Source organism: Oreochromis aureus, linkage group 15, assembly GCF_013358895.1.
Source record: "Oreochromis aureus strain Israel breed Guangdong linkage group 15, ZZ_aureus, whole genome shotgun sequence".
NCBI lineage: Eukaryota > Metazoa > Chordata > Actinopteri > Cichliformes > Cichlidae > Oreochromis > Oreochromis aureus.
The window spans coordinates 18,716,291-18,739,551 of record NC_052956.1 but is presented as its reverse complement, the minus strand read 5'-3'; the positions used below and the strand labels follow the sequence as shown (position 1 = coordinate 18,739,551).

Below are 23,261 nucleotides of genomic sequence, written 5' to 3'. Positions count from 1 at the left end.
TACTTTTTATAATGTGTAGAATAATAAAGCTTGTTTAAAAGCTGTCTAGATAAATTACAGAGGTCAAGAAGACGTGTGAAGATTTAAAGCAAATTATCAAAAAAAGAAATTAATAAAAACACACATTATATTTGAAAAAGGAGCAGAAACTGGAATATAAAACCTACAATAATCACTAATCTACTTTCTCATTTTTTAGACCTTCTTGAAAAAATATATATTTTGGATTTTTTTTACTGTTATATGAAAAAAACAAAGAAGGAAGGGAAAAGTAGGAATGAGACAAAAGAAAAAGGAAATAAGGAGAGAGGGAGATATGGAGAGACAAGGTTATAGAAGAAACACATTGATAACATAAACATCAGCTGTCAAGTGAAACATTTTAGATCACAGAGAATTAACACCTCCTGACACTGTTTGCATGTCACTGCATATATGTGAAACCGTTCTTTCATCTCTTTCCTGAACCGCAGCAGCATCAACTCACAGCAAAGATCAGACACACTTCCCACCTGTGCACAGAACTTGGACTTGGCTACAGCGATGATGAGCTTCACCACAGGGGATATCTGGGACTGCAGAGGAGTTACCATATGGATCACAGCGGTGAACTGCTGCGACGGGCTCTTACCTGCACAAACATACCCATACTTCACAAACAGTTGTCATAGGTAAACTGTATTTAGGCTTCTAGAAAAACAACAAAACCCCCCCCCCCCCAAAACACAGATTTGTGCAGATGTAGCTCTCCATAAAGCTCCATCACGGTTAACTGGACACAGAGTGCTCCACGCTGCACCCGTCATCCATCTTCGTGACAGCATATACACCCCCCGGTTCAGATGGCTGACCATGAGTAAACATGTCTAATCCAAGAGTGAACAGTTTGCTTTGAGTCTCTATTACTCAATCGTGAATGATGCTGATTTGTTTCTATAATGGGTAATTCTGTTTCTACAACTCTTGTTAGATACTCTCTTGCATTTTACCGAAACAAACAAATGAACCAAACAGAACAAAAAGAGAAGCAGCAAAGCAGAATGAATTGAGGCTTCTTCGACAAATGGTATTCAGAAAAGAGTGGGATGGGAAGATTTGTAATTTTGAGAACCTTATTCTCCCTGTGGCAAACCTGTGCCAGAGAAATGTATTGATATAATAAAGCACGAGCTTCTACAAAAAGATTTTCTTAATACATCTTTCATTTTAAAATAGATTCATCTATTATTGTCAAATATTACAGGATTTAATTCACATTAATGTTATTAAGATGGCTCAGAATATAGAAAACATACACTGTTTTTGCACTGTAAACTTTGCTGCATTCATAATCACTGCAAACATTATCTGACTAGTATTAAATCATTCCACAAGGCTTGCATGGGGCAAGAAATGATCACAAATATCACACAAACAGCAACAAATTGTAGTCTGTGTAAATACTGATGGTGATTTTCTTCTTCTTAATCTGATTAGCAAATAAGTTGTGTAAACTGTGAATATTTGGCAGCTGTGAGCTGTGTAAATAGTCTAATTACACTAATAATCTATTCACTCACAACAGCACTACATAATACACTCTAGTATGCGAGGACACATTCTAATCAATTTGCCATTTATAATTATTACAATATATTGGAAGTTCACTTACATTTATTATAAATTAATGTTTCATAATTGAAGATATGAAACAAAGAGGTTCATAATGAAGAAAAATAAGAATATAGTATTAGAGTTCTGTGAAAAGCAGAGGTTTCAGGAAACAACCTCAATTCCAAAAAGGCTGAATAACAAAATGCAATGGTTAGTCATAAACACACATTTTGACATTTTCACAATAAACAGTGTTATAGAAATACATTTGCTTCCTTCCTGATTTCTTTTTGTGTGTGTATATTTCTCACACTTTCACGTTTCGAATCATCAAGCAAATTTAAGGCAAGATGACCTAAGTATGATAGTTTTTAAATGATTTGATCTATAAAGGAAAAAAATTGTTTAAACCTACCCTGCCCTGGTAAAAACCTAATTGGCCCCTAAACATAATAACAACTTGTGCCGCTCTTGGCAGCAAGAACTGCAATTAAGCATTTGCAATAACTGTCAGTGAGTCCTTCACATGTATTTTGGTCCATTCTAAAATGCTCTTTTTATACCCCATCATGTTACTGACCTGTTGCCAATAAACCTAATTAGAATCAAAATGTTCCTCCTGCTGTTTCTTTTTAGTATCACTTACTATTCCAGCCTTTCCAGCTCTCATTATAACTTTTTTTTGAAGTGGTTACATTTTACAAAGATTCTTATCCTCTGTTTTGGAATTCAAAACAATGGAATCCATCCATGAGACATCTATAATTTAGCTTTTATTTAAGGTCATTTCAATAATTTCCAATAATATTAGTTCACAGAGTGAAATCTTTCCATCATGTTAAACGTACTGGGTGTTAACATAGATTTTTGTTCTCTTTTACATGTTTAGCATGTTTACCAAGTGATCACATGGAATCTATTTGCTGTTGTTTCCTTCACTTCAAGAAGACCAAAAACTCTAAATTGCAGCAAAACTGCTTCTATTCTATTTTTACACACTGCCAGAAAGTAATTACAAAAAGTTAGATACCCCATGTGAGCAGCTAAAATGAGGATTGCAAAAATCTATAATAGATAAATGGGCAGGCAGATGTGGAAACACACACACACACACACACTGAACACTCAGAGCAGCCAAAGAAGACCAGGACTGCAGGCACATGGCATGGCAAGTGTTGGGTGCATTTGGGAATAGGGGAAAACACTTCCTCATGGATAAGTGCAGCCAGAGTGCTCTTTAGTGTTGCTCTATCCATCTCTCTGACACTGGGCCCCCTGACCAGCCATCTCAGGTGGGCTTAGTGGTATTTATGGAAGCATGAGCTCTGCCCTTGTGGGGGTCAGATAAATAGGCTCAAACCTTCTGTTTCTTGGACATAGCTAAGCCATCTTAATTTCTGTTAAACAGCATGTTTCAGTTTTTTTTAGTACCAAAACCTTGCAAACACTGAAACATTCAGTCATAGAACAGAATGGAAGCACTGGCTCTCTGAAATCAGATCATAAGGGGACATAAAGGACCTTTCTCAAATCTGAAATATTCATTCAAAAGGTGAGAAGTTAACTTTGGAGGGATTTTGTAATTCTTAACAAATAATCAATTTCCTAAAACAAGATAAGATGCAGTTAATTGTCTAGATGGATACATTTGTTCTGGGTTCAAAAGCTGCAGATGCATACTACATAGAAATAGAATAAAACAGAATACAAAAAATTAACATGTACACAACTCAGCCATCACACAATGCAAGATTATACCCCAAATATAATAATATTATTTCATTATTTAATAATTAACATGAAATCTAAAATTGAGAAGTTTAGGTCTAGTATATGGATAATTCATAGAGGCAGACTAGGATCCTTGATGTGCTTTTGTTTTCTTTTTAAGTCCAAGACTTTTAAAATATTAGAGAAATTCTCTTTTTAACGATTGCATTAAAGTACTGGAATTATACTGGAATTTCGTCAATGATGCCAAGTTGATCCATACTTTTTAAGTTGATTTTAAAAAAATGGAAACAGAAGAAGAAGTGGCCAGAGATGCACAGGAGGAAACAATGGTACTTAATGGCCAGTCTTAGTTCTTGCGGGCTGCATCAGCATTACTGCAGTTCTAGCGAGGTAATAGCTTAGGATATCAGAAGTGTTTATGTTTACATTCTACCTACAATATGGATTTAACGCAGAAGCAGAAATCTACTGTTACGACTGTGACAAGAATCTGACAGAGTTTTGAGTCTAGTAAAGAGGCATTGCACTGGACATTGGACTGAATGCTCTTAAAATGGCACACATGGCAGCTGAGCAAAAGCAAGGGCTTCTTTAAAGCTAAAGAGTGTCCTGTGCAACCAATCTGCGCCACACTGATAGCAAGGTCAAAATCTGATACTGACATCTTGCCACCCGCATAGTCCAAAAGTGAGCACACATACCTTAAACTTCTTGAAACACACCTGGAGCAGTGTTACCTGTATTGGTCTGTCAAAGATGTTTTACAGTTCTTAAACAAAAATTTTCTTAAGCAAACAGTCCTAAATACACTATGGTCTAGCGTTACATGGAAAAATCAGAGCCTTGAGGCAGGAGTTTTACACAACCAGTACCTTAGTGCTGTCTTGAGAGCAGCTTGCAGCTCAGTTCTCATCTAGTACACTGGGACTAACTGGCTTTGACAAAGCATTTGCTGATTTCAACTATATGTATAATTTAAAAGACAGGAAATCAGCATACATCAAGTTTTCTCCCATCTTTAGTCACACTTTTATACTGACATGTCCTGCAAGTCTATCTAAAACTCAACACCATTAAAAAAAACTACAAATGTCAAACCAGCTATAAAATAGATGCTATATATTAGAACAGTATTGCTCTGATACATCAATTTCTAGAATATTAACACAACTTGTTTATATAATTTGAAGAAGCTGCAGAGCACAAATGACTGGACTCCTTTTCACACACTAAAGTAAAACTGTAACTTGAGGCATCTGATCCCGATGTCTTACTTGTCCTGAGGCAGCTATGTATTGACATTAAGCCAAACTTTTTTAAACTATCAGGCCCAAGTTGCAACAGCTTTGCCATCAAAACTCATGGGAAGTTATCAGAGTGAGACCGTCGTATACACGGCGCTGACAAAAAGTTATTCCCCCAGCAGCAGCACTGGTGATGGCGGCAGCAAAAATAGTGATTTACTGCAGAGGTGTAAACAAAACTGCTCCATCTATGGTTCTCCTCTCTCTTCCTTCTAACCCTTGTGTCCACAATTCCTCAGAGAAAGACAAACATCGATCTGAGTTACAGCCTCAGACTACTGAGAATCTCTCTGGTCTGCACACCCACATAAACATGCACATATAGAAGCCTTATTTCTTTCCCTGCAGCTTCAAGTTTCTGAACTCTGCCCCAACAGGAGTCTTGCAAAATTTACGTACATATTTTAAAAACCGTATTGCAGATTTTTATTACAGCTGCCTTTGTTAACCACTTATCTGACCTGTGTCATAAGCCATGCTGCTTGTACATTCACTGTTTTAGGCTCTATAGACAGGAGTTTAGACACAGTTTAGGCAGCCAATGAAGTTCAAGTTGACTGGATTTAAAATTAGTTGGCAAACACATCCTCATTTTACAATTTCTTTACTCACTGATATGGTCATTGTGTTCAGAGGTGAAAACTTTCAGAAAAACACAGGAATTGTCACAGACACTTTTCTGTCACTGATCAAGACAGGACAGACTTTATGATACTGACAGTATCTCTTGATGCATCTCCTGGCTGTCACTGACAATTCTGATATTTCCCTGAAAGAAAAGGGAATGTTTTGGATTCCAACAAAGAAGAAAATGTAGTTTAGTTGTGGTCCATAATCGCTGTTTGCATGATGTGTCCTCCAGCTGTTAATATGATTGTGCCAAGGAGAACACTTAATGAAAACAAATAACTGAAAAATTGCTGCCATGCATCACAGCCCAGATTCAGTAATTATCATATATGTATCAAACTTGAGTTTATTAGCTCTGTGTCACAGGAAGTGGCTTGCAATAAACTTATAAAAATTTCTGAAGTTTCACTCCTTTAGGCACCTTGAGACATTCAAGGGTATTTCTTTAAATCCTGTAAATCGCGAGCTGGATCTGCAGCAAACCTGACTTTTCCCCAGCACATGCACCACACTGTGGTTCATGTTTCGTGCCTCCTCTGACAAAAGGTACTCATCACTACTGAGCAGAAACACGCCACAACCCTTCTTGTTTTGAGGAAACCCCACAGGTAAGGAACAGTGAGTACCTTTACTTGAGCCTCCTTACACAGCCCTCATCAAAGTTGCTGTGATCCTTACCTGCTTGTTTTTCCAACATGGTAAATCTAAGTGATCATTCTCCTATTTGCAAGTACACTGCATTCCAGTTATTCGCCTGTGCTGCAGCTAAGTCATAAAACAACAACCTATACCATCTGTGCTACACTGAAATGACTCTTACGGAAAGCTTATGTACTCACCCAGTAGAGCATAGTAAAAAGGAAACTGGGCAGCATCAGTTGAGTACTGAGGGAGTGCATACAGACCACCAGGTAGGGAATTCCACAACAAACGGTTTCTGGATATAAGGGAGTCCACGCGGTCCTGGATGATCTGGATGAAGCAGAGAAGTAAAGCAGAAAGGAAGAAAAAGAAGAAAAAGATCATGGAAACAAGCTGAATTGTAAATGAACACCATAAAAAATATATTTTATAAAAAAACAGAGGGGTAAAAACAGGCTGCAAGAGTGAACATCAAGTATAACTTACCAGGAAGAAAACAGGAAGAAAAGATGAAACTATAATAACCAATCATTTTCTTTTCTTTTTTTTTTGTTTTTTTCAGTCAAACTGAAAAATCTATTGCCTGAAATTGCCCCCTTACCTCCACCACCTAACAACAGACATTTACTAATATTTGAAACTAAAAATGAAAGCTTTTTAGCTTATGTTTGGTGCTTGGGGAGGTCTCGAAGAGAGGAACATCTTTGCAGAACAGACCCAGGATACTTCGTCCTGTGGAGCAACTCAATCCCAACATGAGCAGTCCATTAGTGATTTAGCTAATACGATCCATCTGTCTCGTTACCGGAGGTTGGGTGAGCTGGTTGAATGTTGTGACAGTGAGCCAAATCTTCCAGAAGGCAGTTACCATAGTATAAAATAATATTAAAGAAGAGTAACAACATCATAAGTAAAAGTAATTTATCAAGTATGAGCAAAACATACTCACGAGCTTTATTAGTACTACTACTGATGTTTTAATGAGGAAATCGGCTGGTTAAACTGTTTATTGCACATTTTATTAACTCATTATACGACTAGCTTGTGAGATTGCATTTTGTCAGTGGAACATATATTACTGTATGAACTGCAGCAGTGCAGAAGTATGAAACATACCTGAAGTCTGTACAGTGATGAGGATCAGAGGACTTCTGACTCTGTGGCAGAGGGGTGATTGTGTAATCTGGTTTACTAGAAAGTAAGGAAGCTTTTGGGGGACTGAGCAAAACCTCGTCCCTTCTGAGGACAGCTTTAGGCCACAACTGTACTTATGTTTTCTTCTTCTCTGTTTTTTTTCCCTTTCTCTTCAGTATCCACTAGTTGGGGCAAATAATTCAGCTCAGGTCTGCCAGAAAGACTTTTTAAAACATGTGATGCTTTAATTTACTTGGAACTAAAAAAATCATTTTTCATACCATAAATTTGATCAACATTTAACAATACTGCTAATACCAATGTTAGACCCATAACATCTAATCTACATGTTTTTATTGACTGGGAGAAGGCGTTTGATTGTGTCCCCGGGGTGGCCCTACAGCAGGGCCGGTGTCCCTGCAGGTTTTAGATGTGTCCTTGAACCAACACAGCTGATTTAAATGGCTAAATTAGCTCCTCAACATGTCCTGAAGTTCTCCAGAGGCCTGGTAACGAACTAATCTTGTGATTCAGGTGTGTTGACCCAAGGTGAGATCTAAAACCTGCAGGACACCGGCCCTCGAGGCCTCGAATTGTCCACCCCTGCCCTACAGGATGTAATGCAAGAGTAATGGAGCTGTTGATTGTAGCTGATTGGTTGGTTGCCACTAAAAGATTTTATTTATTTATTTTTGCAAATTATATAGTGACATAAAAATTCTTCAATTTCATTTCGGTTTTAGCACATAAATGGCTTATGAACTGTCTATATTTTTGACTTTTACATGCATATTTTAATTTTTTTGCATGACTAATAATGGACTACAAACCATTCAAAAGTAGACATATACCTAAGTAGTTTTGACTTATTGTGAAACTTAAAAAACACATTTTTCATTTTAAAAAAACAATCAAACTTTTTAATCATATTTCTTTGTATTTAGATCGAAACAATGGAGGAAACAGGGAGTGGGGAATTGACACTTATATCCAGCTCTTAATAGCCACACACACACACACACACACACACACACACACACACACACACACACACACACACACACACACACACGCGCACACACACACACACATATGCCTACACACCCACCTCCTTACACCAACTGTCAGGCTCGCAGTATGTGGGACACTACAGTTATCAGCCACGCTTCATTTCACCCGTTTAGCCTGGTGGCATGCTGGCTCTGACTTTTTAGCACATCTGGCCAACAGTATACAGCTGTCAGTGGTCTCCTGTCTAATTTCATACCCTGCTAGCACTGGGCATTTGGTGGAATTATCGAGGTCTTGTTTGTGCTCAAAAAAAAAAAAAAATACTGCAATTTGAGGATACTTTGTATTATTAAGGTAAACATGAAGGCAAACATAAATTATAGTTGCAGGGCTTGGTGATTAAATTATCAGTCATTCCATAAAAGATTGGTCCTTATTCCTGGTGTTTGATAGATGGCATTGACGCAAACATTTTAATATACACAGCATTAAATTGGCTCAAACAGACAAATGTATGATGTTATTACAGGCATGAGATCTTTAATATCAATTGCATATGCCGTACTTTCAGTTCACTGTATCATTTTTCTACTTTAGAAAAATTACACACATAACAGGAGGCAAATTCTAAAAGCAAAAGTTGGAAAATAATTAGGAAAATAAAAAGGTTGTACTTTTAAGTATAGTAGCTGTTTGAAACCCTTCAGGGATGGTTAGACGTGCTTCATATTTTGAAAGTTTTGAAAGTTGATACCTTGATTGCTCATTTGTGCAATCAAAGCAATCAACTCAGCTATACAATTAAAAAGGGTGTCATTATTTTATGACTAATAACAGAAAATAATTGTGCCAGCATTAAAAATTAATGACTTTTCAGTCTGTTAAACTTTCTTTCTATTTGTATAAATTCAAAGAGGTAAGATATAAAATCAATAAGAATGATAAAGCCAATTTTCTTAATAAAACCTAAATATGTGCAAAAAACTCTACCTGTATACATGTACTTCAAACTTTGTGAAAAAGAATGGAGATTCCACCTTTAAACTTGCATTCACCAATTAAATCAGACAACAAACTGGCCTACACAACAACCACAGTCCTCACCTACTAATAATATTTTTACACACATTAAAAAAATAAAGTGGAAAAATTTAGTCTTTCTTTGTTGGTGTAATGATTGTAATAATAGTATTTATGTTATTGCTATGATGATAATTGTGATAACTATGATATTAGTATTCATGGTGGACGTGATAAATTAAAACAAACTGTGGGCTTTAGAAAGATCATAGCAATCATACTGATGTTTATGTAATGATACCTATGATTCTTCTGCTGATGTTGGTGATAAAAAGGATTATTATCCTCTGTGTGTGTGTTCAGAGATGATACAAAGCGCAAATGGTCCCTGAGGTCTGAATCGAGGCTGTAAGGAAATTAATTTCTTTTAAAAAAGAAAAAAAGGAAGACTAGGATGGCTTTTGTGGTACATGGCAATGACACAGGTTCATTTTCTGTACATCAGCTGGTTGGGTCATTTAATGAGCCAGCCTGTGGGTTTCTAGCCTTGAGAGCGGGCATGAACACCCACTCACATACTGCAGCCTCTTAAACCTGAAGGCTGCCAGACAGCATGGTCCTCCTTCACACTTGGTGCTTCACAACTGGCACTTCACGACGGCTCTTATGCACCCGCTATGTTTACATTTCAGGCAACAAAATGCTGGTTTCCATCTTCAATATTTCTTTTCTTTTCCCACAGATTGTCAGGTTAGGTTAAAATAAAACCTGAACTCCACATTAGATATAACGTTTTCTAGGTTAACCTTGCTGAATAGTCCACCTGAGATTTTATGAGCACTTTCCACACATAGCAAGAGGTTTTCTCCATGAGGTTTACTTTTCTGTTTAGAACTGATAAGTCACACACAATCTAGACTACCATTAGATACAGAAGGGCGCCTGCTTCATATATGTAACTGTCACAGGTCTGATGACAGTGAAGACAATAAACATTAAGTACTAGCTGTAAAAGGTTTTAGCAACTCATGTCAGCTGGTGCCAAATCAAAGGGAAAGAGGGGCAGTAGCTTTAAGAGTTGAATAAAGGATAAGACAGTTCTATATAAAAATGTTATATGCCAATGGTGGATCAGCAGCTTTCTCATATGATGCAGAAAAACACAGTTTCATGAAGAAAAAACAACAACAAAAAGTCAAACTGTAACCCTGATCTCAAAACAAACTTTGAGCATGCCAAATCACCCCCGGTAACTTTGAGATACCTTCACTGAGTGTTTGAACACTGCATTGCCGAGCTGCTTCTGAGTGGAAATGTATGAATATGGAGTAGAAAAAGTACTGCAAAAGAGAGGGCACATTCAGCTAACCTTCTTTGGATAAAAAAAAATACTGACAACTGGAGAAAGAAATCCTTCAAAAGTTTGTCTTTGGGAGGTGATGCATAGCCAGCGGCAATCTATAGTACAGAACAAGCTATAGCAGTTTGACTGACTAAATGCAACTCTCCTGATGAATAAATCCACAACTCCCATTAAGACAATGTTTTGCAAGCTTACCTCAAGAGTTGTTAAGACTATTTTGGCTACGGAGGAAAAGTAGGCGTCCCAGAGGAACTGAGTTTGCTGGCGGAGAGCCAAGATCCTGTCACGGCCCACGGACCGGGTAATGGAGGGAACCTGTGGAAAAAATAGAGAAAGACGATCAAGATGACAGTGAGAAAGATTATATTACGCTGGATTTTTAAACTATGCTGAGTGAAGGATGAGAATCGGCGGAAGGCAAAAAAGGGTGGAGGAAGCATAAATAATTTGTGGACATGCAGAAAAGATTAAGGGAGATTTTCCCCTCAAGACTCTTCCACAACCACATCTTACTTTGCACTTAACTCCACTGATGGTGTTTCAACTAAACCACCTGCTATTCAGCTCCAGTTCTGTATTCACCTGAGAGTTAATTCATCTAAGTGTATGCTCAGAATATATATACAGTATATATACATATATATATATACATATACACTCATATACTTTTTGATATAAATGAGTTTGATGAGCTCTCCAAAGCTAAAAGATATTTAAGTTTTAGTTGGAATTAGGAACAGCCCATGAGCTCACTGGTCCCAGCACACACTAACATACAAAACATGAGCAGCTGGCTTGTGAATTGCCTGAGTGGCACCTTTAGGGAGAGACAGTGCAAGCCTAAAATTAAGGAACACCATGATCCTGATTTGGGAGCTAAACAACCGGATATGCCAGGGAGATGGTGCAGGATGTTCTCTTGATGTCCAGCTTGGAAAACAACAAAGTTCCTACAAGATGAGATCAGACATAACCATAGATGCTCCACTGAGCTTGACAATAAAAGTGTCAAGGGAATTTTCTAAAGACCCTCATTGGACCTTAAGAGATGGGGGCGTATTTGAAGCCCAAGAACTGTTTGGTGTTTCGGCCCCAGTGACAAGAAATCTCCCGTCAATAAACATTAGAGTGCCAACTGGTTAGACTTGGCCAATGAAAAAGCCACTGTGGTCTGGAAAAATAATGAGTGATGGTGATAATCAGTTTTCCCGAAACACTGGTCATTTTCCATGAGGGTGTTGAGGATTTTTATTTAAAGAGTCCCAAGCCACTTGGCTCTATTGCTCATGCTCTGACCAGGGAGCTCTCATCTTACAGTGATCTGTGAAGCCTAATGAGGCGACTCTGACTGACAGTCATGCTGTCTGGAATGTCTTCTACTGATATTTGTCACTGAAATATACCAATTTCCACATGCATTATGTGTCCAATAATATCTTCATCCCCTCTGCTTCAAGGGGAAATGATCCCTTCATTCATTTAAATGAGACCACTGCATTGACAGGAGTGCTGATACAGTGGGCGTTGGCAAAAAAACAAACTGCAAAAACACAACTCTAAAAGATAATATAATTGAGTGAATTGAAAAAGTAAAAGTGTGCATTCTATATCATACTAATACTTTTGAGTTTTCATTTATTGTTTGGATTTAGTTTAATTTTTGCCTTGGTTTCTTTGGTTTACTGTACTATTGATTTTTGCATGCTTTGTTTTGCTAAAAATTATATATTCAATTTACTTTGTAACAAAAGTTACAATTGTTTGCCTTTGAAACTTTGTATTGCTGGGCTGTCCAATTAGCCTTCAAACTCATATTCCTATTTTTTAAACTGATCTTATTAAATTGCTTTTATGTCATATGACTACAGTGATGCTGCTTGCATTTTTATTTATCTATTTTTTAAATGCTTCACTCTTTTCACACAAGAATAATAAATAAACAAGACTGGATTTCAACTCTGACAGCCCTGAAAATATTTTGGGTAGTGACAGATTTACCAAGCAGGGTGAATTAGTATGAGGCTGCACTCACAAGACTGCACTGATAGTGGCGGTTTGCAGTCAACTGCCTGCTACAACCGTTAGTAAATAATTTTTGTATGATTCATTTAAATGCTTTCCTCCCATAATTTTGCTCTCTGAAATCGAAGGATCTGCAAGTACATGCTGTATGCAAGGTCAGCTGCAAAAATAGCTGTGTCCATGCTTAGCACTGTGCCTCTACAGTAAATACAGATAACACAAGTATTTTTTTAATGCTTGGACAGAGCATTAGTAAATCTGGTCCACAGAGTGATGACAAAATTGCATCAAAAATGAAAGAGTCACAGATTATGTGCCAGAGTGTTGATAATTATGGGTAAAAACCAATAAAAAAAGCACTCACAGTACAGAGTGGCTCTGTTGCTTATCCACCTTATAACAAAATTATATTATAATTGCTTTTTCATTTACTTTTAAAAGATATTTATTTCACATTTGTGTGATCTGAAAACCCCACATTAATCATGAACTCGGTAAAAGCGGTTGTGCCGGTGTTGACGTCACTGGGATCTGCCTACAGCAGCACAAGCTTTAATTGTTCAGCTCTCTGAGGTGGAATATAAACAACACCAATCAAATCAGCCCCATTCTCTTTCCCTCGATTGACTCTAATAGTGTTTATGTTTCTCAGCAGGGGGGTGTTTTGTGTGCGTGTGTGTGTGTGTGTTGTGTATTTCCCCTCTCCATGGAGGGAACAGAAACTCTACATATTAAACAGCCAGGTATTGCCGTTCTCAGTGATGTAATTGAAAGTAATGAGATTCAACTCTCACAGCAGGTGTTACAGCTTCAGCGTTGCGTGAGTTCCTGTGTGTGTGTGCGTGTGTGCGTGTGTGTGTTTGTGTGTCTACACGCGCATGCACGTGTGTAGGTAGTTTCTAGTGAACAAAAAAAAGGAAAAACCAATCAGGGCAAGCATACAGAATTTGTTTACCAACCCAAAACTTAAATATATTCTGGTTAAATATTTCACTGATTATAGCTTTCTTTATAGATGTTGTCATCTGGACCAAAAAATTAAATTAATAAATTCTGGATGTTTTAATGCTTCTTAAAGGTGTTAAGCTGGCCGTTGAATAAACCACAGAGCCTGAGGCTAAAGAATCATTTCTGATATTTACTTTCCAGAAACTGATTTTATTCTTGCCACTCTGCCGACTGCCTCAGTGCTGAAAGAAAGAAATTAAACGCCTTCAAGGTGTCCTCAACATCTAGAAAAGTGTGTTTAATGAAAAGCAGAAACAAACTGTATTGTTTTTTATTAAGTAATTAATTAATGTATGTTTATTTATGTCTCATTATATTAAACTGCTCAACTGGTGTTTATTCAAAACTGACAGGAAATATGCAGATGACTTTATTTCATCTAAAAAATGAGTTCCTGTCTTTTATCAGGAATGTGGATGACATAGATGATTTTCTGGAAAAGGAAGGTGGTTTCTGAACCACCACGATGTATACAGTTAGGTCCATGACAATGACAACGTTTTTGTAGTTTTGTTTCTGAGTGATATATTTGCACTGGATCTTTCAATATGAGGAGAAACTGACATAAGTGAAGGGGGCAACTATTTGCCTGAAAAACCAAAATAAACCTATAAGAGAGATTGCAAAATATGTCAGATTGGTTAAGTCGACTATCTATGACATTCTTAAGAAGACTGAATGCACTGAAGCTCAGCGACACCAAAAGGCCCGCAAGCCCACAGAAAACAACTAAAGTGCATGATGACAGAACAGTTTGAAAGGAAAAAGGTTGGTCTACAAACAAGAGATGCCTTGTAAAGAGATGGTTGACAACAAAGTGCAAACAACTGGTAACAAGAATTGAAGAGGACCACATTAGATTTACCAATAAATAAATAAGTAATCATTAGATAGATGAAACCAAGGTTTACTTCTATCAGAATCATGGGAAGAAGTATGAAAAATGAGAGGAACGGCTCAGGATCTGAAGCAAACATCATCTGTCAAACATGGTGGAGGCATTACTATAAGTCAGCACAGTCAGTACAAATGAAGAAAACACTTTGGGAAGCCATTGACTGCAGCCAAGTATTAAAATCAATCCTTCAAATCCAATCAAATCTTTGCAATTACTTTTGAACCTCTGAAAATGTTATTACAAAATCTTATTTTGTAAATCTTTCCATTCACTCCAACCTATTCTGCTAGTAAAATCTCTGTGACAGCATCAGTCACTTTACAGAGTGCTCCAAAGTACTGGCACAGATTGATCTGAGGGAGTCGTGTGTCTTATGTTCGCTGAGTCAGTCTCTTCCCTTCCTACCTTTGATTCTGTGCTTAGCGTGGCAGCAAAACAACAAGAACCACTGATCTGGTGAACAATGAAGGGAAACAATCCAACCTTCACCAGTTTGAAATGTTAAAATGTGCCTCAGGTTGCATGATGCTTGTTCTGAAGTGACATGTATGTGAGCATCCCTTTATATGCCACTGTGGTTCACATATTTCATGTATTATCCTGAAAGCCTTGGAATTAGCTGTGTTTATACCTGCCCCTGTCATTTCCTTACATGTCTGCATTAAAGCAAGGGAAATTAATGGAAAAACGTTCGCTTTGTTTGGATCGGTAATGAATGTGAACACCCTCAGTGTCGGAGGGTATGTCAAAACAAATCTCTCACTTCACACATTATCTTAACCAACAATTAGCACGCTTTTGCAAGATGGTTTTATTTTAAGCAAACAAACCAAATAACAAAACCTCTGACAAGATTAGTGCACTATTGTGAGTCTCAGTAATGCTTAATAATGAAAAAAGCCTGGTATGTTTTATCTAAAAGCCACATTTTTTTAAGATGGCCTGTCTGCTATTGTGTGTTTCACACAGAAAAAAGAAAGCTAATAGAAGGCTAACAAAGAGCCACAAACACACTAATTAAAAGCAAAAAGCCTCCACACGCTTACTTCTGGACTTGCTGTCCAGGTGGTGGAACAGGTCACTGAGGCAACACATGGTAGCACAGAGTTATTACAGTAAGTAAATATCACAAGCTCTGCCCACCGCTGTAATGAAAGAGAACAGAATGTGATCCAGTTGTCGAATCATCCATTTTAGATAAAAATAGTTCAGAGTGTAGGTGTGAGTGTCTGAATCTCACTGCTGTCATAAAGCATATGATTTTTAAAAAGCCACATGATTGCAATTAGATTTTTAAACTTGGTACATATCGGTGATGTGCTGACAGGTCACACTTTTATCAACACTAACTTAAGAATCACCATTTGATGACACAGACACCAAATCCCAGATGCTTTATTTCCACATTATATTTCTATTTGGACTTCTCTGGGAAAATGATTCATTTTGGAGGTGGCATGATGTGGTTAGCAGGAAGTTTTGGGGTTTAAACTGGCTGATCAGTCCTGTGTGGACTTTGCACATTCTCCTTGCACTTCTGTGGCTTTTTGATGGCTTTCTTCCACAGTCCAAAGACATATATGTTGGCATACTTACAGCAGGTCAACTGCAGATCCTAAATGAGTTGTAGGTGTAAATAGGACAACGTGTTCAGGGTGTTGCCACATTTACCGGCTCCAGCCTCTGTGTGAACCTAATTGGATTAGTTACTAGGAAAAGGGATAGATCCTTGGTTTTATATTCAAAAGCTCACAATGAAATTAATTTCATTTAAAATTATAGCATTTCACTTGGAGCTATGTCATCCATGCCTGTGAATTGTGAGTGAAATGACAGTCATTTGAAATAATTTAGAGAAAATATACTCCATGAGAAAACAGCTTTTTCCATGAAGTTTAGTGTAAAGAAGGGATTCATCAGAGGCCTCTCAGAGCCAGGGCCTTCCACAGCTGTTGGAGCAGGAAGCAAAAGCAGGTTACCTTTGCTAACAAGTTCTTAATGAATACCCATTAGTAGGCCACTGGTATGGGATAGTAGAAGCCTGCAGATGCAGAAGTCCATTTAAGGGTTTAAAATAAGCAATAAAATCTATTCTACAAGTCACAGGTAGAAAGTCATGAAAAAGGCTATTTGATAAACAGTATCACAAACAAACACTTGATCTTTGAGGAAAATTAAGTGCATACTTGGGATCTGTTTAGTTGTTGACATGACTGTGTGCCCACTTGGAGCTAAGCTTTTCAGAGAGGCAGGAGTGTATTGAGGAAATATTACACATTTTGTCAGTTTCTCCCAGGCTTCTCAAACTGAATACATGATTTGCATGAAAGTGCTCAAACTGAAATCAAGCTGATTAAACTCATATGGCAGCTTTGTTTGGCAAAGCCAGCCTAGTCTACTTCAGGGCCACAAATCTGTTTCCACACATTTCTGATCTATGCATTGTGCTTCTAAGTTTGAATCAGCCCCAGCTGGATTCTTGCGGGTTCCCATGGGGACTTTGAGCCAGAGAGGACAATTATAACTGGGAAGATGGTGGCATTTCACCATCCAGACACTGAATTAGCCGACGCTGAAAGGGCACAGTTTATCTTTTGTTGGTGTAAAGTGCAAGGGAAGTTTGTCCTCTTTATCCAGGTTACATGTTGGTGGCTTTTGCTAACCTTGATCCATTTACATATATATATATGTAAAAAATTTATATATATATATATATATATATATATATATATATATATATATATATATATATATATATATATATATATATATATATATATATATATATATATTTTTCTTCTTCATCTGTTCATACTATTGCTGGAAAACTCATACATCTGCTGAAGAATGTATCATATTTCCATTTCCCCATCATTTAATTTTCCAGTGTTTTACAGTACCTGTAACAGCAGCCTCTCATCGCCAATGATGGCGGCTTTCCTCCAGTCAATTACTTCAGAGAAGGGAAGCTCCCAGCCATTACTTAGAATAACTGGAATACAGGCAGCCTGTGAGGAAATACAAATGAAAAATTAAACACGAAGAAAGGGGCACTACAAGCAGAGGCCATTCTATTTTGAGCTGAAGTGGAAAATACACTCGTCAGAAATTTACTGTAGTTAACTGTGTGGGCAACTCCTAGAGTAGCTTAAATAACACACTCTCAAAGACATTTGCAAATTGGATGTGTAGAAGGATATCAGCTGAGCCAATAGGGGGTGTGGCCTTAATTCAGTTTAAAGTTTTTGGTTGTGATTGTGAACTTGTGCAAATGTTCACCTCAGCTGGGCTGTCCTCCCTATAAGACAAAGGGAAATAAAGGCTAAAGAAAACTTGAAACTGTTTACAAGATTTAGTAGATAAAGTAAAGGAGAAAAATCACAGTGATGCATAAAGTGTAAGCAGAATTTTAAAGTAGAGCAGTGGGATGGATCAGCTTTTGGTCTTTTTTTGTAAGGGATTTATCTTCTTTGGTAGCTTCCCTTTAATGAGACACTTTCAACACGTTCCAAATAAGTCTTTCAGAAACAAATGGAGTTGCCAAAAAGATTAAGGACAAAATAAACTGTATTTATTTATTTTTGCTGTATGCCTCAATATTTAGAGGGTTCATTTGTGTGACTTGATTCATAGGGAGCTGATTTCATTTCCCACAGGAACTCTGTGCGTTGCTCTAAATTCATTTTATGAATAAGAATAACTTTATTAATCCCCAAAGGGAAATTGCTTTGTAACAGTTGTTCAAAATTGTGGAAGTTGTAAAATTATACAACTTCAGCAGAAAGAAAAGAAATTTTACAACTAGATGGAACGAAGGACCTCCCATGACGTTCGCTGGAGCAGTTAGTCATTCTCAAAACGGTTCATCATTCGTGTTTAATCGATGAGAGCTGATTGTGCACTCCTCTGCACTATTAAACTGTGTTTAAATGGAAGATACTCTATTTTCTGGCTAATTTAATTCATTTCACATATTTTATGCATCATTTAAAGGCTTGTGGTGTTGTTTTATTATATTCTCTGCTAAGATTATTATAACAGCTTGAACAACCTGGCTTCACATGTTAGAAAGCAGGTCTAGGCTCTTTAGACGCCGATCCATGACTGAAAATACATGATATTGTGTGTTTTCCTATTCAGGTTTCCAGACATGCATTTTTGTCATCATAATTTCATTAATTTTAGCAAGATCCCCTACACCAGTGGCTGAAATGCAGAGCCTCCAGCACATTTTATAGATAGCTGTAGACACTGCTTTACCTGTTCCCTGATGATTTGAACCGCAAATTTCACATTACAATCACTCCACAACACCTTTTGTCACTGATATGATTTTCAGTCCAGTTCTCATGTAGTTTGCCATACCTCAGCCTTTCCCCCCTGTTTCCCTTCCTTAAGACTAGCTTCTTGACAGCCAACCTTCCACTGAGACATTTCTGATGAGGCTTCAGTGAGCAGTAGATGGACCAACTGAAGGGCTGGATGCATCTCTCGGGTCCTGCATCAGATCTTTTCTGTTTTTATTTTCTTTTTCCTGCTAGTATAAAAAGGCCTAAAGGTACAATTTGAAATTAGTTATTTGCTAAGTTGTCTGTTAAGTTTAGACGCAAACCTGGTTAGCTGCCTGTTTTAATGCTTTGAGCATGTGTTTTTGCTTGTTAAGGGGCTTAAAAAGCTAAAAACAAATTCCTCCAAAAGTAGTCAGGTATAAGGCGATGTTTAGCACTGTTGCCTAACAGCAAAAAGGTTCCTGATCTTAATCTTTTTGTTTGGTGTCTGTGCCTGTGTATGTTTTTCTCGAGGTACTACAGCTTCCTCTCGTAGTCCAAAATCGTGCTTGCTAGGTCTAATGAGTGACTCTAAATTGGCAATTGATGTGAGATAGAAGACTTACTTCAAGTTTACATGGTAAAATGTTGCGTGAATGTACATTTAAGTCTGGCCAGTGGTCTTATTTAAAGAGCCCATATTTTCAAAAAGGTCCATTACATTGCATTAAATTGCTTTTAGGTTATAAAACAAGAAGAAATAAAAAAAAAAAAAACAATGGGAAATTTGAAACTCACACAACATAGCAAAAATATTGTCTGTTTTTGAGTTAAAGATACACTGCATTATATTTTCCCTTTGCTGGCAAACACGACCATTACGTGATGTGTGTTCAAAGAGCGGCTGCTCAGGTCAACTGTTGCCCCTCCACATGATTCGCTCTGTAGACGACCATGCCACAGTTGATCAATGTACACTCAGTGGAGCTGTCCTGTGTGACATCCTTCCAGGAATCATGCTGTAGCTCTATGATTCCTGGAAATCATAGCAGCAAAAGAAGGCATTTAGTGTCTCTTTGTTGTGCTTGTCTTGTCCGCCATGGGAGTGCTTGCCTTCTCTCAAATCATTTCTTTAGCAAATGCTTGTCATCTATGCACATCTGACATGCAGCACTTAAGCACACTGCTTGAATACATTCCTTCTCTGGTGTACCAGGAACTTTTTTCTTGTTATTTAATGGACAGAAACCTTCTGAGACCGCTCATATCAAGTTCCTGAAGTAAGTTCAGCCATTTCCTTCACTAGTGTACAACAAAGAGGGCATCACAACCAAACAATATACTTAGAGATGGGACAGCAGGCTGATTTCTCCCACACTCTGTCAAAGACTGAGGTGGCTGTGTCTACTACTATACGACCGACTACTAGTTACAGTACAGCTTTAATTATTGGACTTTTTTTTATTGCCGTTTTTAGAACTGTACCATTCCACTTAGAAGAAATACTAAGTTTGCTCATGACTTTAAATGGAACACTTTTGAATAGAAAAGTAATTGTGTAATTTGGTAAGTTGCCTCTATGTTGGTGAGTTATTTTTACTAAATCAAAAAGGCCAACTGCAGTTTCACTGATGAAAATTTCCAAAAATGAACAAATGTGCTTTTTTGCAAATGAACTCTTCATGTGTAGTTGTTAAGTAGCGGCGCAGTGACTGCAAAGAACGAACAAATTTCAGTATGTTTGGTATTTTCATTTAAAGTTCAAGTTTGACTGGATTCTCAACCAAGTGAAACCGAGAGATTAAAGGAGATTCACAAAATGCCGAGTGCATTACGGGTGACCTGTCGATGCAAATTCTCACTGCTTTGATTAGTCTGGCTTTGTGAGATGACGTTCTCTTTTCTCGTCTTGTCTTTTTTCCCCACTGTCATCCTCTTACATGTCTCTCTGTTTGTCAGTCCTCTCCTCTACTGTCTTCTGAATTTTGATGATTATTAAACCATTGCAGAGGTTTATTTTCTCACCTCTAGCAAACACATCGGACATGCTGAAAAGGCCATTAAAGTAATTGGGATGCATTTAAATGAAAGTTTTTTTAAGCCGAAATTTTTTAGCCATTTCTTCTTTCAGCTAAACCTGCTGGCTTTGATACTGTAAAATTCAGCCTTGATTTGCTCATTGCTTTTGGTTTAAAACAGTGAAATTTATGGTGCCAGAAATCAGCTACAGAGAAGTCAGTAGTGTTTGTCTTATTTGTCTTATGTGCACCCTTCTAGAAGCAGGCATACAAATGTGTCATTACTAATTAAATAAATTACTAACATTAATAGTTTAAAATGCTTTGCTCACAATTACAATACTTATGTATACCTTAAAATATGCAAACTTTTACAAAATATATGTTAAGCATTAGTGAAACAGTGAAGAGTTCAACACAAACTGGAATTGTGTAAAGTTCATCTTCAAAGGAAACATTTTTGAAACTTTGAAATGTTTTCAGACACACCTTTGCTCTAAGGGCAAACAGATTTTGGTTTGTTTTGTGCTTTCTCAAGTTTCGCTACAACTTAATTAGTGAGTGTTTACAGTCAGCATTTTTCATGCAAACTATTAAAGCTGACAGCAATTAAAGCAAATATTGAGGGTTTTAACACAGTACAGTCTTTGTGACTGACTTCACAACCTTCAACTTCCAGCAATGCTCACTTTTCCTTAGTGACTGGAGGTTGCCAGTGGGTCGTCAACTAGTGTCTATATAGTACCATACAGATGGGAATCTCTAGCCAGCCCACGATATGATATTGTCACAATATTTAAATATTTTTAAATTGGGTGTTCGTCTTGTAATCGTAAGGTTGTCGGTTCGAGCCCCGGCTCGGACAGCCTCGGTCGTTGTGTCCTTGGGCAAGACACTTCACCTACCGCCTACTGGTGTTGGCCAGAGGGGCCGATGGCGCGATATGGCAGCCTCGCCTCTGTCAGTCTGCCCCAGGGCAGCTGTGGCTACAACTGTAGCTTGCTTTCACCAGTGTGTGAATGAATAGTGGTATTGTAAAGCGCTTTGAGGGGTCCCTCAAAGCGCTATATAAATGCAATCCATTATTATTAAATATTTTGGCACCGCATAAATAAAACTCAGTTTCAGTTCTGATACAATATTATTGTAGTTTTTTACATTTTGTGATATGCTGATTATTGGAAATACATAAACTGCATTTTATTTATTTTTTAACTACTCAAGTTGGCATTTTGAAGTCTGTTTCAGATAATATATTAATTACCTCTGATAAATTGTCAAAAATCACATATTTGTTGCTCTCTACGTAAACAGAAATTCCTATTATCGAAAGTTCTCATTTAATTTTTACATTTCTGTTTAGCAAGCTTTCTGTTCTATAAAATTACAACCAGCTGGCAGCCAGTTGAGTTGAGTCTCCTGTAGTTCATTCCTGACAAAGACTCCTTTAGACTGATGGCAACATGTTAGCAATCTGCCTCCATTTATAAATTAGACAGCAATTATTTGCACACCTTCAGCAATCTCTCTGAGCATGGGGGGGACATTACTGTGCTGTATCGATTTATGCCTCAATAGTGTCTAGGCTTGTGCAACTTAGTCCTAGTCAGACGTCTAAGATGTTCTAGGAAAACATAAACACCATAAAGGTTTTTAGAGTGACAGTTCTAAAAAAACTCCTGAGGTTAGCATGCACTGCCCATTAATGTCTGAATGTAAATGTGTATTCTGTCTACATAATCAGAAGCATAAAATAAACGAAGAAGAACAAGGAAAACAAGACTGCCAAGGGCAACCACAAGACAGAGCCAGCTACTTAATGTCAAAACAACATTACGACAACGTGCTAATGAAAGATGAAAACGTCTGCGGTCTGAGGATGAGTGTGAATGTCCCTTTTTTGCTTCTCTGCGGTGTATCAACAGAAAGAGGCTTTTTGTGTCAGGGAAATGACAGATTGTCAATAGTAATAAGACGCTGTGCTGTAGGAGGAGGACACGAAACTGTTTGATTAGTCAAGTTTCTGAGCTTGAAGCTTTACAGCCTGACTGACAAGCCTTTACCAGTAATTCTATGGGTCTATTTTCTCTAAAAAAGGAAATGACCAGAAGAAAATTATTTAATTTAATTAAAAATCTGGGTGTTTTAGACAATAAATATTAAAACAACGACCTTTTAAGATATTAAACATTTTGTATTGGGATGCATCCGATATTTTCTCTTATGACTCTGACAGCAGCTCAGGATCCAAAGAGGACTTCTTCTTCATGATTTTTTTTTTTATTTAAGTTACGATTATTAAAACATACAGCATAATATATTATGTATAAACAACTAGAAAAAACAAAGGAAAAAAAAAATCCCAATTTCTTTTAAGATGTGTGTTTCCCATATTATTTGTGAGACATCTCATATGATTTGGCCACTTTCTCGTTTTTTTCATACAACAGAAAATGTGGCCTCATGCCAAACATGAAATAGTCATAAGATACCAACTATTTGTTAATGAACAGGGATATGAATTGTCTTTATTGTGGTGACAGATTTTAGATAATTTTAGGTAACTCATCATCCAGGTAACCAAGGAAATGGAGCTGTGAAACATGCAAATAGTAC

The 23,261-nt window shown here is 37.4% G+C and overlaps 1 protein-coding gene across 1 annotated transcript in view; it reads right to left on the bottom strand.

Annotated features, from left to right (window-relative positions):
- Window positions 1-23,261, bottom strand: part of LOC116309414 (exostosin-1) — a 338,957-nt gene that overhangs the window by 30,133 nt on the left and 285,563 nt on the right. Inside the window, exons 5-8 of the mRNA XM_039598639.1 lie at window positions 17,260-17,367; window positions 10,627-10,746; window positions 6,101-6,233; window positions 513-631 (exon numbers count right to left, since the gene is read on the bottom strand). Coding sequence (XP_039454573.1) covers window positions 513-631; window positions 6,101-6,233; window positions 10,627-10,746; window positions 17,260-17,367 — 480 coding nt within the window. The remainder of the gene's footprint in view (window positions 1-512; window positions 632-6,100; window positions 6,234-10,626; window positions 10,747-17,259; window positions 17,368-23,261) is intronic.